Source organism: Micromonas pusilla, assembly GCF_000151265.4.
Source record: "Micromonas pusilla CCMP1545 genomic scaffold MICPUCscaffold_4, whole genome shotgun sequence".
Lineage (NCBI taxonomy): Eukaryota > Viridiplantae > Chlorophyta > Mamiellophyceae > Mamiellales > Mamiellaceae > Micromonas > Micromonas pusilla.
The window spans coordinates 1,167,807-1,183,933 of NW_003315885.1; the positions used below are offsets into that span (position 1 = coordinate 1,167,807).

Below are 16,127 nucleotides of genomic sequence, written 5' to 3' on the forward strand. Positions count from 1 at the left end.
TGTCTTCGCGAGGTCAGTCGCCGCGGCCGCGTCCGCTATGCCTGCGAGTCGTCGACGCGCGCGGGGGGTGGGTGGGTGGGGGAGGTGGCGCGTGAGACGAGACGGGGGGATGGACGCGCGGGGACGGCGCGCGCGTCGATCGCGCGACGGACGGACGAGAGATTGAGATCCGCGTCGTCGCCGTGCCGAGTGTTGGGGACGACGACTCCGAGGGATCGCGCCGCGCGCGGCGGCGGCGCGCACCGTCGTACTGCACGGCGTTGCATATCCCGCTCCACGCGAGCCGGCGCTCCGCGAGCGAGCGCGACGCGACGCCCGCCCTGGCGTCGTCCATCGTGCGCGAGGGTTATGAGAGCGGACGCGCGATGCACCGCCGCCACCCTCGTGGTTCGACCGACAGCGACAGACCGCGCGCGGAGACGAGACGGCACGCGAGCGCGAGATCGAGGGTGGAAGGGAAGGGACGACGACGACGGAAGAGAAGAGGTTCCGCCGCCACGCGCCGACGGCGTATTAAAGAATCAACATCGAACGAATACGACTACTCTCGACGCGCGCGCGCGCCGACGTCCACCCGACGTCCCCCCCCCGCGCGCTACGCCACGCCGACCCCCCGCGGCGACCGGTGCCCTCCCCCGCGTTCCGCCGCCGAGAGCCCGCCGCCGCCGCCGCCGCCGCCGCCGCCGTCGCGCTCGAAGACGTCGCTCCTGCTCTCCTTCAGCTTCGCCCTCGCGCGGCGGCGCTCGTGAAACGTGACGTACGAGTACATCACCCCCCCCACGCTGTTCAGCGTGATCCCCACGACGTGCCACAGGCTAAACTTCACGCCGCCGAGGAGCACGAACCCGAGCGCGGTGCTCGCGACGCCCTTGAGCACGCCGACGACGGTGGTCGTCAGCGCCGAGTTTTTCATCGTACACAGAAACTGCGAGTAGTTGAGCAGCATCCCCATGCTCAGCGCGCCGACGAAGCACGTCACGAACCCGGCGCCCTCGCTCAGGGTCCCCAGCCGCGTCACCGCGCTCGCGAGCTCCCCGGTCGCGGACGTGAGCGCGAACACGATCGGCGTGGACAGCAACGCGTTGTACGCCAACAGCTCCGCGGAGCCGACGCCTCGCTCCGCGCCCGTGATCTCGACGACGATGAGGTACGTCGCCTGCAGGAGGCACGACGCCACGCCGCTGAGGTACCCGGCGAGGTCGAACGCGAGATCGCCCGCGCCCGCGACGATGCACCCGAGGACGACGAGCGATATCGAGCCCACGACGCCGCGCGAGGGGTCCGGCTTCTGAGGGCGCAGCGTCTTGTTCGCGAGGAGGACGACCGCGGGGGTGAGTCGCTTGAGCGTGTTGTACGTCGGCACGGACACCTTGGAGAGCGACGCGAGCGCGAACGCGACGTTGGCGTTGTATAGGATCGCCACCGGGGCGAGCTTCTTCGCGGTCGCGACGTTGATGCGCGGGAACGACACCTGGTTCGCCGCTCGGAGCGCGCCGAGGACGAGGACGGTGAGGCACATCTGCGCGAGGAGGAGGAAGTTGCTCTCGCGCATTCCGTACACGGTGAGGACAGCCTTGTTCACGAATCCCATGGAGACCGCGGTGACGCCGTACAGGAGCGCGGCCGCGGCGCCGGTCGCCGCGCTCGCGGGGCGGGGCGGTCGCGGCGACATCATCCGCGGCGCGGCCGCCGCCGCCGCCGAGTGGGCGGGCCGTTGAGGTTTTTCGGTTTTTCACCACGACACCTCACGAACTCTGTTGTTGACGATCGCGATCGGCAGATCCGACGTCGCGGGCTCGGCGCGCGGCTCGCCAAAGCCGGCGGCTTGATGGCGGCTTGACCAGACCGAAACGCGTTTTCATCGTGACTCGACTTGGCGGGTCCTGAAGCAGATATTTCCAAAGCCGCCGCGCGCAGCACGCACGGCACGTCCCGCCGTTCCCTTCCTTACACGTCATGTCACGCGCGGCCATAGCGGCGGCGACGTCCGTCCGCGCGATGCCGCGCGCGAACGCGCGCGAGCGCGGCGCGAACGCGCCGGTCGTCCGCGCGCGTAAAAGTTTTCCGATCGCGTCCACGTGGGATCGTAATAACAACGACCCGCTCGGATCTCGCGACGTGCGCGGATCTCGCGACGTGCGCGGCCGCGCGATGGCGATGCGCGGGGCGCGGAAAGAGTTCGAGTGGGTCGAAGGCGCGGACGGGTACGAGAAAGCGATGGCGGACAGCGAGAACGACCAGCTCGTCGTCGCGGTGTGGTCCGCGCGTTGGTGCAGGAAGTGCAAGTACTTGAAAGCGAAGCTCGAAAAGTTTTCCGTGTTTTTCCCTTCGCTGACGTTCAGCGTCTTGGATGTGAACGCGATGCCCGGGGAGGTAATCAAAGACGTGGACGTGACGCAGATGCCGACGATTCAGATTTACAGAAACCGGGAGATGCTGAAGGAGATCATCGGCGCGGACGAGAGCGACGCCGTCGTCGGGAAGCTGAGAAACTACTTGGAAGAGATCGGCATCGTCGGCGAGTGATGAATGAAATGAGCGATCGCGGTCGAGCCGGAGCGAGGGATTCAAACGCGAGCGAGCGCGGCGAGGGAAGAGAAAGGGGTTTGAGCGCGAGGGAGGACGAGACGAGGGATGCGCGCGCGCGTACGTCGTCGCCATCGACGAGCACGATAATACGATAGATGTTTTGAACCGATTGTACTTGTAATACCACGTAGGCTATCAATCAAGGCACTCGCGCGTCAAACTCCGGGAAAAGGCAACAGAAGCTGCTGTAAAAATCGCTCGCGCGCTTCAAAACCCGCACCGACACTTCGGGACGTGACCGATGTGCCGTCTCAACACCCCCGTGCACACGTCCCTGAGAACGTCCCACCCCGCGTCGCTGAGCACGCCGCCGCTGCCGCCGCCGTCGTCGTCGTCGCCGTCCACGGCGACCCTGAGGAGGATCACGTCGCCGCCGAAGCGCGTCTTGACGCCCGTCGCCGTCGCCGCCGCGGCGACCACCCCGGCGCCGCGCGAGTTCAACGCGCGAGCGAGCTCCAGGTTCATTCGGTTGAAGTCCACGCCGTGCGTCTTCTCGAGCTCGTTCACCGTGAATCCGTTCGATTCCGCGCCGGTGAGTCGAAAGTACGCGCAGTTTTTCATCGAAGCCTCGGAGGCGCACCAGGACGCGTCCGGATCGACGACCTCGAGGCGCGCGTCCGACGTGAGTCGCTCGCGCGCGGCGCGCAGCTTTTCCGCCGTCTTCGTCGCCGCCGCGGCGTCGTCCGCGTCGCCGCCGGTCGCTTCCAAATCCCTGAGCGTCGCGAGGCACGCCTCGGGGTCTAACCCCGGACCTATGAGCACTAACCGAGTCTCCCCCTGACGCTTCGCGGGCGCTCGCGAAAACCCGCCGCGCGCCCCGCCGTCGCCGTCGCCGTCGACGAGCTCGAGCTCGATCCGCCGCCGGCCGGAGAGGTGAAAGTCGTAGACGCACCCGGGCGCCTCCGCGAACTGCACGAACCCTTTCGCGCGGACGACCTCGCGCGGGATCTCCCTCGCGACCCAGCGTTGGAACCTCGCGAGCGACAGCGCGCCGCCTTCGAAGGACGCGGACCCGAACGCGGACGCGTCGGTCGCCGCCGCCGCCGCCGCCGCGTTTCGATTTCGATGCGACGTCCGCTTCGACGGGTCGATCACGAACGGCCCCGCGGTCGCGGTGGATCCTTCGCTCTTCTTACGCAGTCCGCCCCCCGTCGATGACAACAGGAACGGACGCGCGGCGCTGTCCCAGTCGTGCCCGATTTTCCCCTCCGGCTGCGGCGCGAGCTCGACGTCCAAAATCGACGGAAGCGACACTTTTCCGTCGACGCACTCCGTGACTTTCGCGTCCGGGGCCCACCTCCGCACGAACGCCCTCGCGGCCGCGAGCTTCTCGTCGTCGCCATCCAGGAGGTCGATCTTGTTAAGCAGGACGACGTCCGCGGCGGACAGCTGTCGCGCCCACGCCTCTTCCGGCTTTGCGCCGCCGCCGCCGTCGCCGCCGCCGTCGCCCGCGACCTCCCCCGACGCCGCGGACTCCGCGTCGACGACGCACACGACGGAGTCCAACCGCACGCGCGCGAGCTTCCCGAACGTCTTATCGAGCGCCGCGACCGTCTCCGTGGGGTCGACTAACCCGCTCGTCTCGATGAGAAGGTAGTCCACGCGGCCGGTCCCGTCGTCCTCGCGGTCGCGCGCGTCGTCGAGCATCCGCCACACCTGCGTCTCGAGCTCCCCGCCCAGGGTGCAGCACAGGCACCCGTTCGTGAGCTCGACGATTCCTTTGTTCTCCCCGCGCGCGCCGGTGTCCGACCTCGCGACGAGCTCCGCGTCGATGTTCAGCTCCGCGAAGTCGTTCACCGCGCACGCCACCTTCAGGTCTTGGCGATTCGCGAGGACGTGTCGCATCACCGTGGTCTTTCCGCTTCCGAGCCAGCCGGTGACGAGCGTCGTCGGGAGCCGCCGGCGCTCCGCGGGCGCGAACGCGGTCCTCGCCTCGTAATTTCGGAACAAGTTCACGGTCGCGGCTTCGCGGTCGACCGCCATCGCGTCCGAGGGTGGCGTCTCGCGAGGGGAAGCGGACGACGAGACGTAGACGACGAGCGGCGGGTGCCGTCCGCGTCCGGAGCGCACGCGCTCGCGCGGCGCGCGGCCTCGTCCGCGACGGCGCCGGGAGCGGGCGTCGGCGCGGGGATCCGAGCGCGGTGTCGGCGTCGTTCCGAGCCCCGACGCCGCTCGCAGCACGAGCATGTGCGACGCCGCGCGCGTCGACGAGTGCGAGGCGGGCGGATCTCGTGCGTGCATCTTCAGGTTTTTGCAGGGTTCGGGTTTCATCAGTTTGCGTTTGGTCCCGGCGACGATACCGCGCGAGAGAGCGGAACACCGCGGGAAGCGCGCTCGAGGGTCGCGACGCGAAGCTACGATTATCGCGTCACGTCAATCTATGATCACTCCCCGCCGCCGCCGCCGCCGCCGCCCTTCTTCCTCCGCTTTCTCCCCCCGTCCGCTCGTTTTCGCGCCGGCGTCTCGGGCTTCGGTTTCCCCTCGCCGCCGCCGCCGCCGCCACCCCGCGCGCGTTCGATCTTCCGCTTGTCGTTTCTCGGCGTCTGGCGCTCGTCGTCGCTGCTGTACACCTCCTTCGTCTTCTTCGCGCTTTTCATCGCGGGCGTCTTCGTCTTCTTCGCGGTGGGCGGCTCGTCGCCGTCGCCGTCGTCGTCTCCGCCCTCGCTCTCGGACGAGGACGAGGACGAAGACGAAGACGAGGAAGACGAAGAGGACGATGAGGACGAAGACGACGACGAGGAGGACGACGACGCTTCCTTCGCCGCCTCGCCACCGCGCTTCTTCCCCGTCGTCGGTTTCTTCTTCTCCACCACCACCTCCTCCCCCTCCTCGTCGTCGTCGTCGTCGTCGTCCTCGAGGAAGAAGTCGTCCTTCTCCGCGGCGGCGCCGCCCCCGCCAGCCTCGAGCTCCGCCGCCGCCGACGCGACGCCCTCGCCGCCCTCGTTCGCCTCCGCCAACGCCGCGTCCTTGACCATGTTCTCCTTGATGATCTGCCGCAAACGTCTGCGTTTCTTCTCCAAGTACTCCGCCGCCTCCGGGGTCTCGTCTTTGTTCTTCAAGACGCTCACGTACTTGTACCCTTTCGGAAAGTGCATCACGTAATGCAGATCTTCCTTGAGCTGCTTCAGCTCCTCCGCGACCGCGTCCGAGCGCGTCGCCGCGGGGTTATCCCTCTCGAGCTTCTCCATCGCTCTCGTGAGCTTCACGCGCTCGAAGAACTTCACCTTGTGGTATCTGACCGAGAGCTTCCTCTCGCGCTCCGCGCGCTTGTTCTCCTCCGCGATCGCGTCGAGGGCTTCGAGCTGTCGCGCTTTCTCCGCGCGCGCCTTCTCGGGGAGTCCCTCGCGCTTCAGAAGCCGCTGGATGCTTCGCATCTGATTCTTCGTCGACGGCTTCTTCTTCGTCACGGGGCCGCCGAACCTGCCGCCACCGCGGCCGCCGCCGCCTCGGCCGCCGCCGCCGCGGCCTCGGCCGCCGCCGCCGCCGCCTCGGCCTCCGCCTCCGCCGCCTCGGCCACCGCCGCCACCGCCGCCGAATCCGCGCCCGGACATGACGCCTCGACCCCGCGCGTCCGCCGCGACGACGCGCGCGCTCGCTCGGTACCCCGCGCGGAGTTCGAGACGATCCCGGGGAGGTTCCAGACCCCGTCCGCGCCGGTGGAAGTGACGACGCGCGCAGCGGAGGAGGTAACCGTCGGTCGTAAGGGAAACACTCGTAGCAGAAGAGCGCAGCGAGGCGATCAGATCGAACGAAGCCGCCGGTCGCCGGCTCGGTTTCGAGCCAGTCAGCGTTTTCCGTCGCCCGCTTTCAAGGTTCGCTTTCAAGGTTCGCTTTCACCGCTTTTCTCAGTTGTTGGGTCAAGGCATCATGTTGTCACGTTTTCGTCATGTTTCCCTTCGGGCTTCGACGATCTTCGCGCCCGCAGCGAGGCGCAGATCTGCGGGCGCGAGACGAGGACGATCGCGGTTGAACGGTCGAGAACGCCGACGTCGGACGTCGATCGCGTTCACGAGCGCGTTCATCACGAGTCGCCCCCCCCCCCGGCCGCGTCTCTGCGAAAATTCTCTGTGGAATCGTAATCGTGCGAAGCGCCGCACGCTTTTTCCCTCAAAAACCCGACACCGCCGGATCGGGGCTCGCGCGCGGCGCGCCACCCCGTGACGAACGATGAAGTTCCCCTCGATGGAAGACGATAATCTCATGCAGTCCGTCTCCGAGGTCGACGACTTCGTCCTCCAGGAGTTCCTCGCCGACGCCGCCGACTGGTCGGGAAGCGGGGCGCCCTCGAGCGTCTCGCCCGATTCGTTCGCGGGGACGAACGTCGCGGCCGCGCCGCCGCCCATGCCCGCGGGCTCGGGCGGCGGCCCCGCGGATACCGCGGAGCAGCGAAGAAAACGGCAGCGCGAGGCGAACCTCCAAGCGCAGAGAAGGTCGAGGGAGCGGCACAGGAAACACGTCTCGCATCTCGAGGCTGACGTCGTGGCTTTACGAGTCGAGCTGGACGCGAGCAAAGCGGAGAACGCTCGTCTGCAGACGGCGCTGCAGCAGAGTTTGCTCGGGCTCGAGGAGTGCCAGAAGCGATTTAGCGGGAGCCACCAGGCGCTGGGGGAGCTGTCGAAGGAGAAAGAAGCGACGAAGCAGAAGCTCGAGGAGACGTTGGAGAAGCTCAGGATTTGCGCGGGCGTGTGCGAGGATCTGAGAGGGCGGCTCCAGAACGGCGAGGCCGCGAAGATGGAGATCGTCAAGCGGGAACCCGGAGACTGCGCGCCGTGCGACGAATTGGAAGCGCGAATGAAGATCGAGATCGCGAACGGCGCGCCTCCGAGCGGGCAATCCCTGCAGGCGGACGCCAAGCGTTGGCTCTCCGTCGCGACCATCGCGAAGAAGACGTGCGAACGCGAAAAGACGTGTAAAAACCGCGAGGAAGTCATGGCCGGATTAAAGCGCGTCGGGCTTCGGCTCCAAGAAGCGTTCCGATCGTACTTGATCGACGGGAACGCGTGTAGCAACATCGGGGTGTTCGCGATCAAGCCCGTCAAGCCCGGAGAACCGAGCCCGTGCGCGGCGATGGCGGCGCGCGGGCCAGGGCAGGACGAGCGCGTGTTTCAACGCGCGAGGGAGATCGCGAGCGAGCTCGATCTGAGCGACCAACAGCGGGAGGACGTCGTGACGCACTGGAAAGAGCACGCGAAGAACCTCACCGCGCTGTTCGAACAGCGCAAGAAGCTCACCGCGGACGCGCTCGTGCTTCAGGGCTCCTCCCCGGTGGCGACGTTGATCGATTTCCTGAGCATCGGCACGGGGTTGCTGAGCACGGACGACGAAGCCGCCGTCGTCGACCGCGGCGGGCAACAGAGCCTCACCGGGTTCGCGCAGCACGCGTGCAAGGTGGAGGGCGTGATCAACGCGCTGAGGCAGAGCATCGGCGCGGAGCAGATGCTGAACTTCTCGCTCGTGTCCACGGTGGTGACCAAAGTCTTGACGCCGTTGCAGACGTGTTTCGTCTGCGCGAGTTGGGACAGCGACGGGTGCCCGGACATGTTGGCGATATCTCGCGCGATCACGGTGCAGAGCATGGAAAAGTTACCGCATCTGCAGGGGGGGCGGTGAGAAGGAAGGACGCAGACACGGCCGCGATGAGAGAGAGAGAGATGTTCGCGAGTCGCTCTAGATTTGATTTCACGTGATAAAGGTACGAGACGACAGGAGCTCCTCCGCTTGCTCCTTCGTGCGCGCGAGGACGAGCATGAGCTCCCTCGCCGCCTGCGCTTTCTCCCGGGCGATCTCCGCGGCCGCGACCGCGGCGTGCCTCGCGGCGAACGCGCGGTCGCCCTTCGCCTTGGCCGCCGCGAGCGCGGACGCGGCCTCGGGCGTGAGCGCTTCGCCGTTCGCGTTCGTCTCCGCCATGGCCGCGCGCCTTCGCATCTCCCCTCCCAGTCCCAACGACGCGAGCGCGCGCTTGGCGCGCTGCGCGAGGCCCTCGTTCAGGAATCCGTCGTCGTCGTTCTCTCGTCCGCGCGCGCGGCGGATCCCCGTGATGTTCTTCGCCAGCGAGGCGCGCGCCTCCGCGGCGCGCGTCTCCGCGTCGCGTCTCCGACGCGACCGCCTCGTGGTCACGCCGGATGCGGACGCGACCGTCGCTTTGTCGAACCTGAGCTGCGCGGCGAGACGCTTCCGCGGCGGGAGGTTGTGAAGCGAAATGGACGGGAATCCCACCGCGGCGTTCATCGAGGTGGTCATCCTTCCGTCGTCCGCCGCGCGGAGAACTCTGAGGACGTCCCGTCGCGTCGTCGTCGCGAGCGACGCGCGGCGCGGAGACGAAGAGGCGTTCGTTCAAACCTGGATATGCCGACGTCAGCTCGCGCGTATCCAAACAAATCCACCACGCGTCCGCGCGTCTCCCGCCCTCCAGTCCGTCGACGCGGCTTCGCGACGCGAGAGCGATAGGACGCTCGGAAGGGTTCGATGACGCGTGAGGTTCGATCGACCGGCGCTCGCGGAGCCGTCGTCGCGCGTTCTTGTGCGGGCGCGGCCCGTTGCCGAGGTGTTCTCTTTTCCCCCGGGAAAGAAGAGAAAAATCTCCGCTCGCGCGCAGAATCCCGCGCGAACAGACTCGTTGCGCAAGATTACTTATTTCCTGAATTGGCTTGAACGGCTATGAACACCCGTAAAGTGAGGGATCAGCTGAAAGGCTGACCCACCCCTTGAAACCGCTGCACCTCTGGTCTAGTGGCAGAATATCTCCCTCCCACGGTGAAGACCCGGGTTCGATTCCCGGGAGGTGCATTTTTTTTTGCTTTCAACAGCGTTCTTTTTGCTTCCGCTTCGCACTCTCTCTGGCGCCGGTCCCTCCGCCCGCGCCCACTCCCTCTCACCACCGCTCTCCCGCGCGGATGTCGCGCCGCGAGAGCGACGCGTCCGCCAGCGCGAGCGACACCAGCGACGACGACGACGACGGCGGCATCTTGGCGACGATCAAGAATCAGATCAGAGCGGACGAGGAGAGATTCAAGCGCGAGGACGAGGTGATCCGGGCTCGCGGCGGACCCTCCCCGGCCGCCGCCGCGCCCGTCGCGCCGCGGCGGCAGATGACGACGGCGGCGACGCGGCACGTCGCGCCGCCGCAGCGGCGAGGAGGCACGCCGATCTCGGTCCCCGGTCGCGCGCCCAGCGCGAGGGCGAACCCGGCTCGAGCAGTGGGCACCTCGGTCGCCGGCGGCGTCCCGCCGCGTCCTGTCGCGGTTCGCGAGCCGTCGCGCGCGACGACGACGACGAGCGCGTCCGGGCTGGGACCCGCGGCGACGGCGCTGATGAAGGAGCTCGAGGACGTGCTCGCGGACGACGACGCGTTCAAGCCGAGACGCGCGACGACGGCGGCGGCGGCGGCGAAAGACGCCGCGCCGGAGCCGGAGTGGAGGGCGTCGATGTCGAGCGCGGCGGCGACCGCGAGGGAGATTACCAGGGGCGGGGAAGAGCTCAGGGAGAGGGTCGCCGCGGCGAGAGGCAAGGTGAACACGTTGAGCGGCAGCGCGGACCTGCTTCGGGAGATCGAGGCGATGACGAAGGAGCTCGGCGACGGCGTCGAGAGCTTTGGACGCGAGCTCAGAGAGGTCGCGAAGCTGAACGACGTTGACCTCGGCGACTGACCGACCGACGTCTGGTCGCGCGGTAGTATTCGTATAGATAGTATTAACTCTAGAGTAATATGATATGATAGCAGGCGCGAGCGCCGTCACGCGTCCTTCTTCTTCGCCCTCGTCGACGCAGCGGGGGCGTTCTTCTTCGCGTCGTCGTCGCCCCCCGCGGCCGTCTTCTTCTTCAACTTGAAGATGTTCGGGTGCAGCCCCAAGCACCCGGTGATCTGCGCCGCGAGCGCCGCGAACTGCGCGACGTACGCGACGACGCCCGCGGTCACCATCGCGAGCCCGATCATCGACGCGCGGTCGCCCGTGCTCGGCAGCAGCGACGCGCTCAGCGCGAGGATCGCGGACCACCGCCCCCAGAGCGGCGCCGTCTCCGGGTCGCTGACGCGCAGATGCATGAGGCGCACCATCGCGTCCCCGAACGCCACCGTGGACACCGCGTGCGCCCACGGCAAGTTCTGACACGTCACGATGCAGTACGTCAAGATGATCTCGAACACGAACATCGTGCCGTACATCTTCCCCGGGCGGCGAGACGCGGGGAGGTGCGGCGACGGCGGCGCGTTCACGGACTTGGCCAGCGTCTGTATTCGCGCGACGTACCCGATGCTACCTCCGACGAACAAAATCAACTGCCCCAACGCGCCGAGTTGCACGCCCGCGATGTTCACCGGGAGCCTCCACAGCGCGTTACCGTAGCACACGTTCCACAGCATCCCGAGCTGGGTCATCATCTGAAGCTCTTGCGCGTCCAGCGGCGCGACGTCGCGCACGCCGGTGTACGTGCACATCACGGTGTCGATCATGAACGTCAGCCTCGACGTCGTGATCATCCCGATCACGAACAGACGGTTCTCCGTCCAGCTCGCGCCGAAGGTGTCGCACAGAAATACGCCGTAGATGCAGGACACGAGCGCGTCCGCGCCGTGGTCGACGACCTCCCCGAGCGGGGACCCGCCTCCGGTGCGTCGCGCCTGATGCCCGTCCATCCCGTCGCAGGTTTGATAGATGAACAGGAGGACCACGCACGCGACGTAGACCCACGGCTCCGCGTCGCCGTTCAGGTCCGGGGAGTGATGCATCATCATCGCGTACGCGATGACCGCGCAGATTAAACCGGCGAACGTGATGAGGTTCGGCGCGAGCCATCGCGGGCACATCGGCACGAGGAGATCCCTCCACATCGGATGCAGGAACGCGGCTTCGCATATCGTGTCGTTCGGCGACGTGTACTTGTACGACCTGACCTGCGCGCATCGAACCGCGGACGCGCGCGCGTGCGGGCGACCGGGGTTCTTCTCCGCGCAGCACGGGGAGATGGTCCACATGACGAGCGCGCGGGCGTGGCGGCGGGCGAGGCGGCCGCGCGAGGGCGATTGATTTTCCTTCCAACGGTAAAGCGAGTGAGTGATGACCAGCAGGTGATGACTTGGCACCCGCCTCGCTGCTGTCTGGGCACTGCACGCAAGCTGTCCGCGTCCTCTGAGTCAGTGCCCAGTTTTTGAACGCCGGGGTGCCACTTCCGCGGAGACGGTCAGTCGCGCGCGCACAGCGGCCACCCGCACGCGTCGCGGTCGAGGGCGCGCGTCGCTCGCGACCGGGGGACCGCGTTTCGACCCTCTCGCGCGCGCGTCGCGTCCTTCCCGCGCGACGATCGCGCCTCGAACGCAGATCTCGAGACTCGCAAGATGGTCGAGCTCTCGCAGAAGAAGAGCAAGAAGCGCAAGGCCCCCGAGGGCGACGTCGAGGCCGCGCACGGGAACGGGACGATCATGAAGGTCAAGGTCACGAACTTCATGTGCCACCACAACCTCGAGGTCGACCTCGGGCCGAGGATAAACTTCATCGTCGGCGAGAACGGCAGCGGGAAGTCCGCGGTCCTGACCGCGATCTGCCTCGCCCTCGGCACGAAAGCGAAGAACACGAACCGAAGCGACAAGGGGATCAAAGGGTTCATTCGCGAGGGCGCGACCTTCGCGAAGCTCGAGGTTTCCATCCGCAACGTCGGCACGGACGCGTTCGAGGCGGACAACTACGGCGAGGTCATCACGATCGAGCGGACGATCAACGGGTCCGGGTCGACGTCGTTCAAGATCCGGAACCAGTGGGGGAAGGAGGTCGGGAACAGCAACCGGGACCATCTCCTGCGGATCACGGACCACTTCAACATCGACGTGGACAACCCGATCGTGGTGATGTCCCAAGACGCGTCGAGGCAGTTCCTTCACAGCGGCAAGGACACGGACAAGTACAAGTTTTTCGTGAAGGCGACGCTGCTCGAAGAGATTCAAAACAAGCTCGCGTACGTCAAGTCGCGCGTCAAGGAGATGGACGCCCTGATCAAGAACCAGGAGGCAGAGCTCCCGCGCGTGAAGCAAGAGATGGATAACCTTCAAGACGAGGCGGACTCGTTCAAGAAGATGGAGGAGTACGCCGCGAAGGCGGACGAGTTTAGGGACCGCCTCGCGTGGGCCGACGTCTTCGACGCGGAGAACACTCTCAGGCAACTCAACGAAGAGCTCGAAGCTTTGGAGGGGCACGGCGCGGACGAGTTGAAGAATAAGCACGAAGCGCAGAGGGCGCTCGTGGAGGAGAAGCAGCGCGAGCGCGAAGAAGCGGAGAAGGCGTTGTCCGACTTCACCGCGCGAGCGCGCGGGGCGGTGGACGCGAGGAAGGCCTTGGAGCGGAAGTGCCACGAACTCGAGCGACGGCTGGGTCACGCGGAGAGTGACCTGATAGGACGCAACAACGATGTCGTCGAATGTAAGCAAAGAATCCAGGGGCTGGAGCACGGGATCAAAGAGGCGCAGATGAGCGTCGCGCAGCAGTCGCAAGCGCAGGACGTGACGTTCCGCGCCGCGATCGACGACGCGGAGGAGAGGGTGAAGGCGATCGAGGACGAGAAGAGCGCGGTGATGCGGCACGGGCAGGAGCTGAGGGCGCGGATGGTCGACGCGGGCAGGGCGGAGAACGACGCGACGAGCGCGGTGCGCAATCAGGAACGCCTCGTGAACGACACGAAGGAGCAGCTGATGACCGCGGAAGGGGACGACGGGAACCTTCTCTCGCTCTTCGGAAGGGGCGTGCCGAGGCTCGTGCAGGAGATAAAGAGAAACGAGAGGATGTTTTCTCACCCGCCGATCGGGCCGATCGGGATTCACGTCAAGCTCAAGAACCAGAAGTGGGGTAAGGCTGTCGAGGAGCACATGGGTAAAATCTTCGAGTCGTACATCGTCGCGTCCATGAAGGACCGGGCCACGCTCGAGAAGTTGTTGAGGGAGTGTCAGGTGAATGCGACGGTTATCGTCACGAGTAAGTTTGGCCGAGGGAAGTACCAGATCCCCGCGAACAAGCTTCCCTCGTCCGCGCTGACGACGATGATGGACGTCATCGATATCGAGAACCCCACTGTGTTCAATGTCGCGGTGGATATGTCGGGCGTTGAAAGAGTCGTTGTCGTGCCAGACTACACAACCGCGACACAAGTCGCGTATCCGAAAACCGGCAAGAAGGACCCGAACATCAGCCAGGTGTATTCGTTTGATCACATTTTCTCGATGGGCAAAAGCGGCTTTACGCAGATGATCAAAGCCTTTACGCGTAAGGAGATGCCTAGTAGGATCGCGTCGGACAAGAAGGCGTGGATCAACGGAATGAAAGAGACGATCAAGCAGGCGAACAGCGAGCGCGGGGCGCTTCTGAAACGCGCGGACGAGGCGAGGAAGGAAAAGGCGAAAATCAAGACGCTCCTGGACAAAAACGCGAGAGAGTTCGACGACGTCCGCATGAAGCTCGACCACGCGAAGATCGCTCTCGATGACGCGAAGGCGGCCGCGCGCGACCGAGAGGACCCGACGGTGCTCGACGTCTCGAGGCTGGAAGACGATCTCGCGCTCGTGCGAAGCGAGCTCGACGTCGCGATGGGACACGTCGAGAGGACCACGGTCGCGAAGCAAACCGCGCAGGAGGCGCTGAAAGCCGGGCACGACGAGCTGAAGGCGGCGAAGGCGGCGTATAAGACGACCAACGAAGACGCCGAGAATTTCGAATTGAAATACACAGCCGCGGCGACGGCGCACAAACTCGCGGTGGAAAATCTCAACTACTACGTGGACAAGCTCGAGGTGCTTAACGATCGGGTCGAAGAAAAGAGGCTGATGATCGAACAGTACGCGCCGTTGATCCAGGACAAAATCACAGACGCCGAGGCGGTGTGCGCGCGATCGACCGCGGAGGGGTACCTCGCGGAGGGCGAGACCGAATACGACGTCGCGCAGCTCACGAAGCACTACGAGCGCGCGAAGAAGCAGATGGAACGCGAACGCGAGCGGCACGCGCGGCCGCAACAGGAGGTGTTGAAGCTCCTCGGACACGCGCTCAAGAACTACAATCGTCTGGAGTCGATGCTGAAGAACTCGAGGGACCCGTGCAAGCGCCTGAACGCGGGCGCGAAGCAGCGGCAGAAGATCCTCAAGGAGACGGCGCACGAGGTGAACAAGACGGTGTCGCACAGGTTCAACCACTACCTCTCGATGAAAGGGCACGCCGGGAAGGTCATCGTCGATTACACGACCGCGACGCTCACGCTCGACGTGAAGATGCACGGGCAAGGGCAGACGGTGAAAGACACGCGCGCGATGTCCGGCGGCGAGCGTTCGTTCTCCACGCTCGCGATGACGCTGTCGCTCGGGGAGTCCATCGAGAGCCCGTTTCGCGCGATGGACGAGTTCGACGTCTTCATGGACGCGGTGAACCGTAAGGTGTCCATGGACTCGCTCATCGACTTCGCACGGGACGACTTCAACAAAGACAAGCAGTTCCTGTTCATCACCCCGCAGGACATCAGCGCGGTGGACGCGTCCGCCGTCGACATCAAGGTGCAGAAGATGAAAGCCGCGCGGCCGTCGTGAGGCGCGCCGGCGCGAGCGAGCGGGGCGGGGAGAGAGAGGATGCCGTAGTTCACGATTGGTGTACGTCGCGACGGATGGACGACGACGACGATGATGACGACGATGAAGTCAGCGCGCGAGTTCTAAGAAGAGTTCTAATACAACGCACGCACGAAACGTTCACGCGCGCCAGCAGTCTTATGTCGTCTCGTCAGTCTATTATGTCATTCTCGTTTCTTCAGTGGCCGCCCTGGATCCATCCCGTCCTCGCTCGCGTCCGTGCCGTCATCGTCGTCGTCGGACATGATCATCACCCCCACCGGTCCTCCGTCGTCGACGCCGGCCATCCGCTTCACGTTCCTGTGCGCGCGAAGCATCGACCGGAGCTGTTTGAACATCCACCACGCGACGCACGCGAAGATCGCGCCGAAGATGAGCTCCTCGCCCTGGACGGAGATGTAGTCGCCCTCCTCCGGGTACGTCGGCGTGATCATCTTGCGCTGGTTGTACTTGTACGCGTCCGCCGCGCGTAACGACGACGACGACGTCCCATCGCCGCTCATCGCGGGCGACGTGTACGACTTGTCGTGCCGTGTGCGGCGAGATCTGTCTGGTGTCCGATCTGAACGGAAGGACAAAAATATTGTGCAGTCGCGTCATTCTCATCCGCGTCGCGCTCGGGCGCCATGAGCAAGAAGCGCACCCGCGCCAACCCGGATGAGGTTTCCATGCTAGAGGGCCCGCTAGACTACCGCGTCACGTTCTGCGCCGCGGAGACGTCCTCCGGTCGCGAGAACTTCGGTGCGTCGCGTCGCGAGCCCCGACCCGCGATCCGTCGTTCGCGCTTCCTCCCCGCGTCGCCCTCCTCCCCCAACCTCGCATCGTCGCGCTCACGTCCGTCCCCCGCGATCCTCGATCGCGCGCGCAGGGATCCGCGAAGACGATGTCGACGTAGTGTTCGACCCTAAGGTGCGCGACGCGCGCGCGGCGCGAACGTTGGGGTCGA

At 65.9% G+C, this 16,127-nt stretch overlaps 11 protein-coding genes across 11 annotated transcripts in view; 5 read left to right on the forward strand and 6 right to left on the reverse strand.

The window, feature by feature from the left end:
- Positions 1 to 507: 507 nt before the first annotated feature.
- Positions 508 to 1,630, reverse strand: MICPUCDRAFT_26472 (Drug/Metabolite transporter superfamily). The gene has a single exon (XM_003058169.1). The coding sequence runs from the start codon at positions 1,589 to 1,591 to the stop codon at positions 596 to 598; it is 996 nt and encodes a 331-aa protein (XP_003058215.1). The 5' UTR covers positions 1,592 to 1,630; the 3' UTR covers positions 508 to 595.
- A 605-nt stretch (positions 1,631 to 2,235) lies between these two features.
- Positions 2,236 to 2,460, forward strand: MICPUCDRAFT_9429 (uncharacterized protein; the record flags this gene model as incomplete). The annotated part of the gene is made up of 1 exon (XM_003057793.1): positions 2,236 to 2,460. A coding segment is annotated over one exon (225 nt), but the record flags the coding sequence as incomplete, so codon positions are not given.
- A 233-nt stretch (positions 2,461 to 2,693) lies between these two features.
- MICPUCDRAFT_47116 (uncharacterized protein) lies at positions 2,694 to 4,572 on the reverse strand (the record flags this gene model as incomplete). The annotated part of the gene is made up of 1 exon (XM_003058170.1): positions 2,694 to 4,572. The coding sequence occupies one exon, from the start codon at positions 4,570 to 4,572 to the stop codon at positions 2,797 to 2,799; it is 1,776 nt and encodes a 591-aa protein (XP_003058216.1). The 3' UTR covers positions 2,694 to 2,796.
- A 974-nt stretch (positions 4,573 to 5,546) lies between these two features.
- On the reverse strand, positions 5,547 to 6,140 carry MICPUCDRAFT_16457 (uncharacterized protein; the record flags this gene model as incomplete). The annotated part of the gene is made up of 1 exon (XM_003058171.1): positions 5,547 to 6,140. A coding segment is annotated over one exon (594 nt), but the record flags the coding sequence as incomplete, so codon positions are not given.
- Positions 6,141 to 6,756: 616 nt separating this feature from the next.
- MICPUCDRAFT_39441 (uncharacterized protein) lies at positions 6,757 to 8,199 on the forward strand (the record flags this gene model as incomplete). Its single annotated transcript, XM_003057794.1, has 1 exon — positions 6,757 to 8,199. One exon carries the CDS (start codon positions 6,757 to 6,759, stop codon positions 8,197 to 8,199), a length of 1,443 nt encoding a protein of 480 aa, XP_003057840.1.
- A 69-nt stretch (positions 8,200 to 8,268) lies between these two features.
- MICPUCDRAFT_67535 (uncharacterized protein) lies at positions 8,269 to 9,102 on the reverse strand (the record flags this gene model as incomplete). The annotated part of the gene is made up of 1 exon (XM_003058172.1): positions 8,269 to 9,102. Exon 1 carries the CDS (start codon positions 8,827 to 8,829, stop codon positions 8,269 to 8,271), a length of 561 nt encoding a protein of 186 aa, XP_003058218.1. The 5' UTR covers positions 8,830 to 9,102.
- Positions 9,103 to 9,482: 380 nt separating this feature from the next.
- MICPUCDRAFT_57472 (uncharacterized protein) lies at positions 9,483 to 10,235 on the forward strand (the record flags this gene model as incomplete). The annotated part of the gene is made up of 1 exon (XM_003057795.1): positions 9,483 to 10,235. One exon carries the CDS (start codon positions 9,483 to 9,485, stop codon positions 10,233 to 10,235), a length of 753 nt encoding a protein of 250 aa, XP_003057841.1.
- Positions 10,236 to 11,059: 824 nt separating this feature from the next.
- MICPUCDRAFT_16474 (uncharacterized protein) lies at positions 11,060 to 11,560 on the reverse strand (the record flags this gene model as incomplete). The annotated part of the gene is made up of 1 exon (XM_003058173.1): positions 11,060 to 11,560. A coding segment is annotated over one exon (501 nt), but the record flags the coding sequence as incomplete, so codon positions are not given.
- A 219-nt stretch (positions 11,561 to 11,779) lies between these two features.
- On the forward strand, positions 11,780 to 15,302 carry MICPUCDRAFT_47117 (uncharacterized protein). The gene has a single exon (XM_003057796.1). The coding sequence runs from the start codon at positions 11,921 to 11,923 to the stop codon at positions 15,140 to 15,142; it is 3,222 nt and encodes a 1,073-aa protein (XP_003057842.1). The 5' UTR covers positions 11,780 to 11,920; the 3' UTR covers positions 15,143 to 15,302.
- A 43-nt stretch (positions 15,303 to 15,345) lies between these two features.
- MICPUCDRAFT_57475 (uncharacterized protein) lies at positions 15,346 to 15,684 on the reverse strand (the record flags this gene model as incomplete). The annotated part of the gene is made up of 1 exon (XM_003058174.1): positions 15,346 to 15,684. The coding sequence occupies one exon, from the start codon at positions 15,682 to 15,684 to the stop codon at positions 15,346 to 15,348; it is 339 nt and encodes a 112-aa protein (XP_003058220.1).
- Positions 15,685 to 15,807: 123 nt separating this feature from the next.
- The window catches only part of MICPUCDRAFT_57476 (uncharacterized protein), a gene marked incomplete at both ends in the record, with an annotated part of 1,641 nt that continues 1,321 nt past the window's right edge, over positions 15,808 to 16,127 (forward strand). Inside the window, one exon of the mRNA XM_003057797.1 lies at positions 15,808 to 15,876. Coding sequence (XP_003057843.1) covers positions 15,808 to 15,876 — 69 coding nt within the window. The remainder of the gene's footprint in view (positions 15,877 to 16,127) is intronic.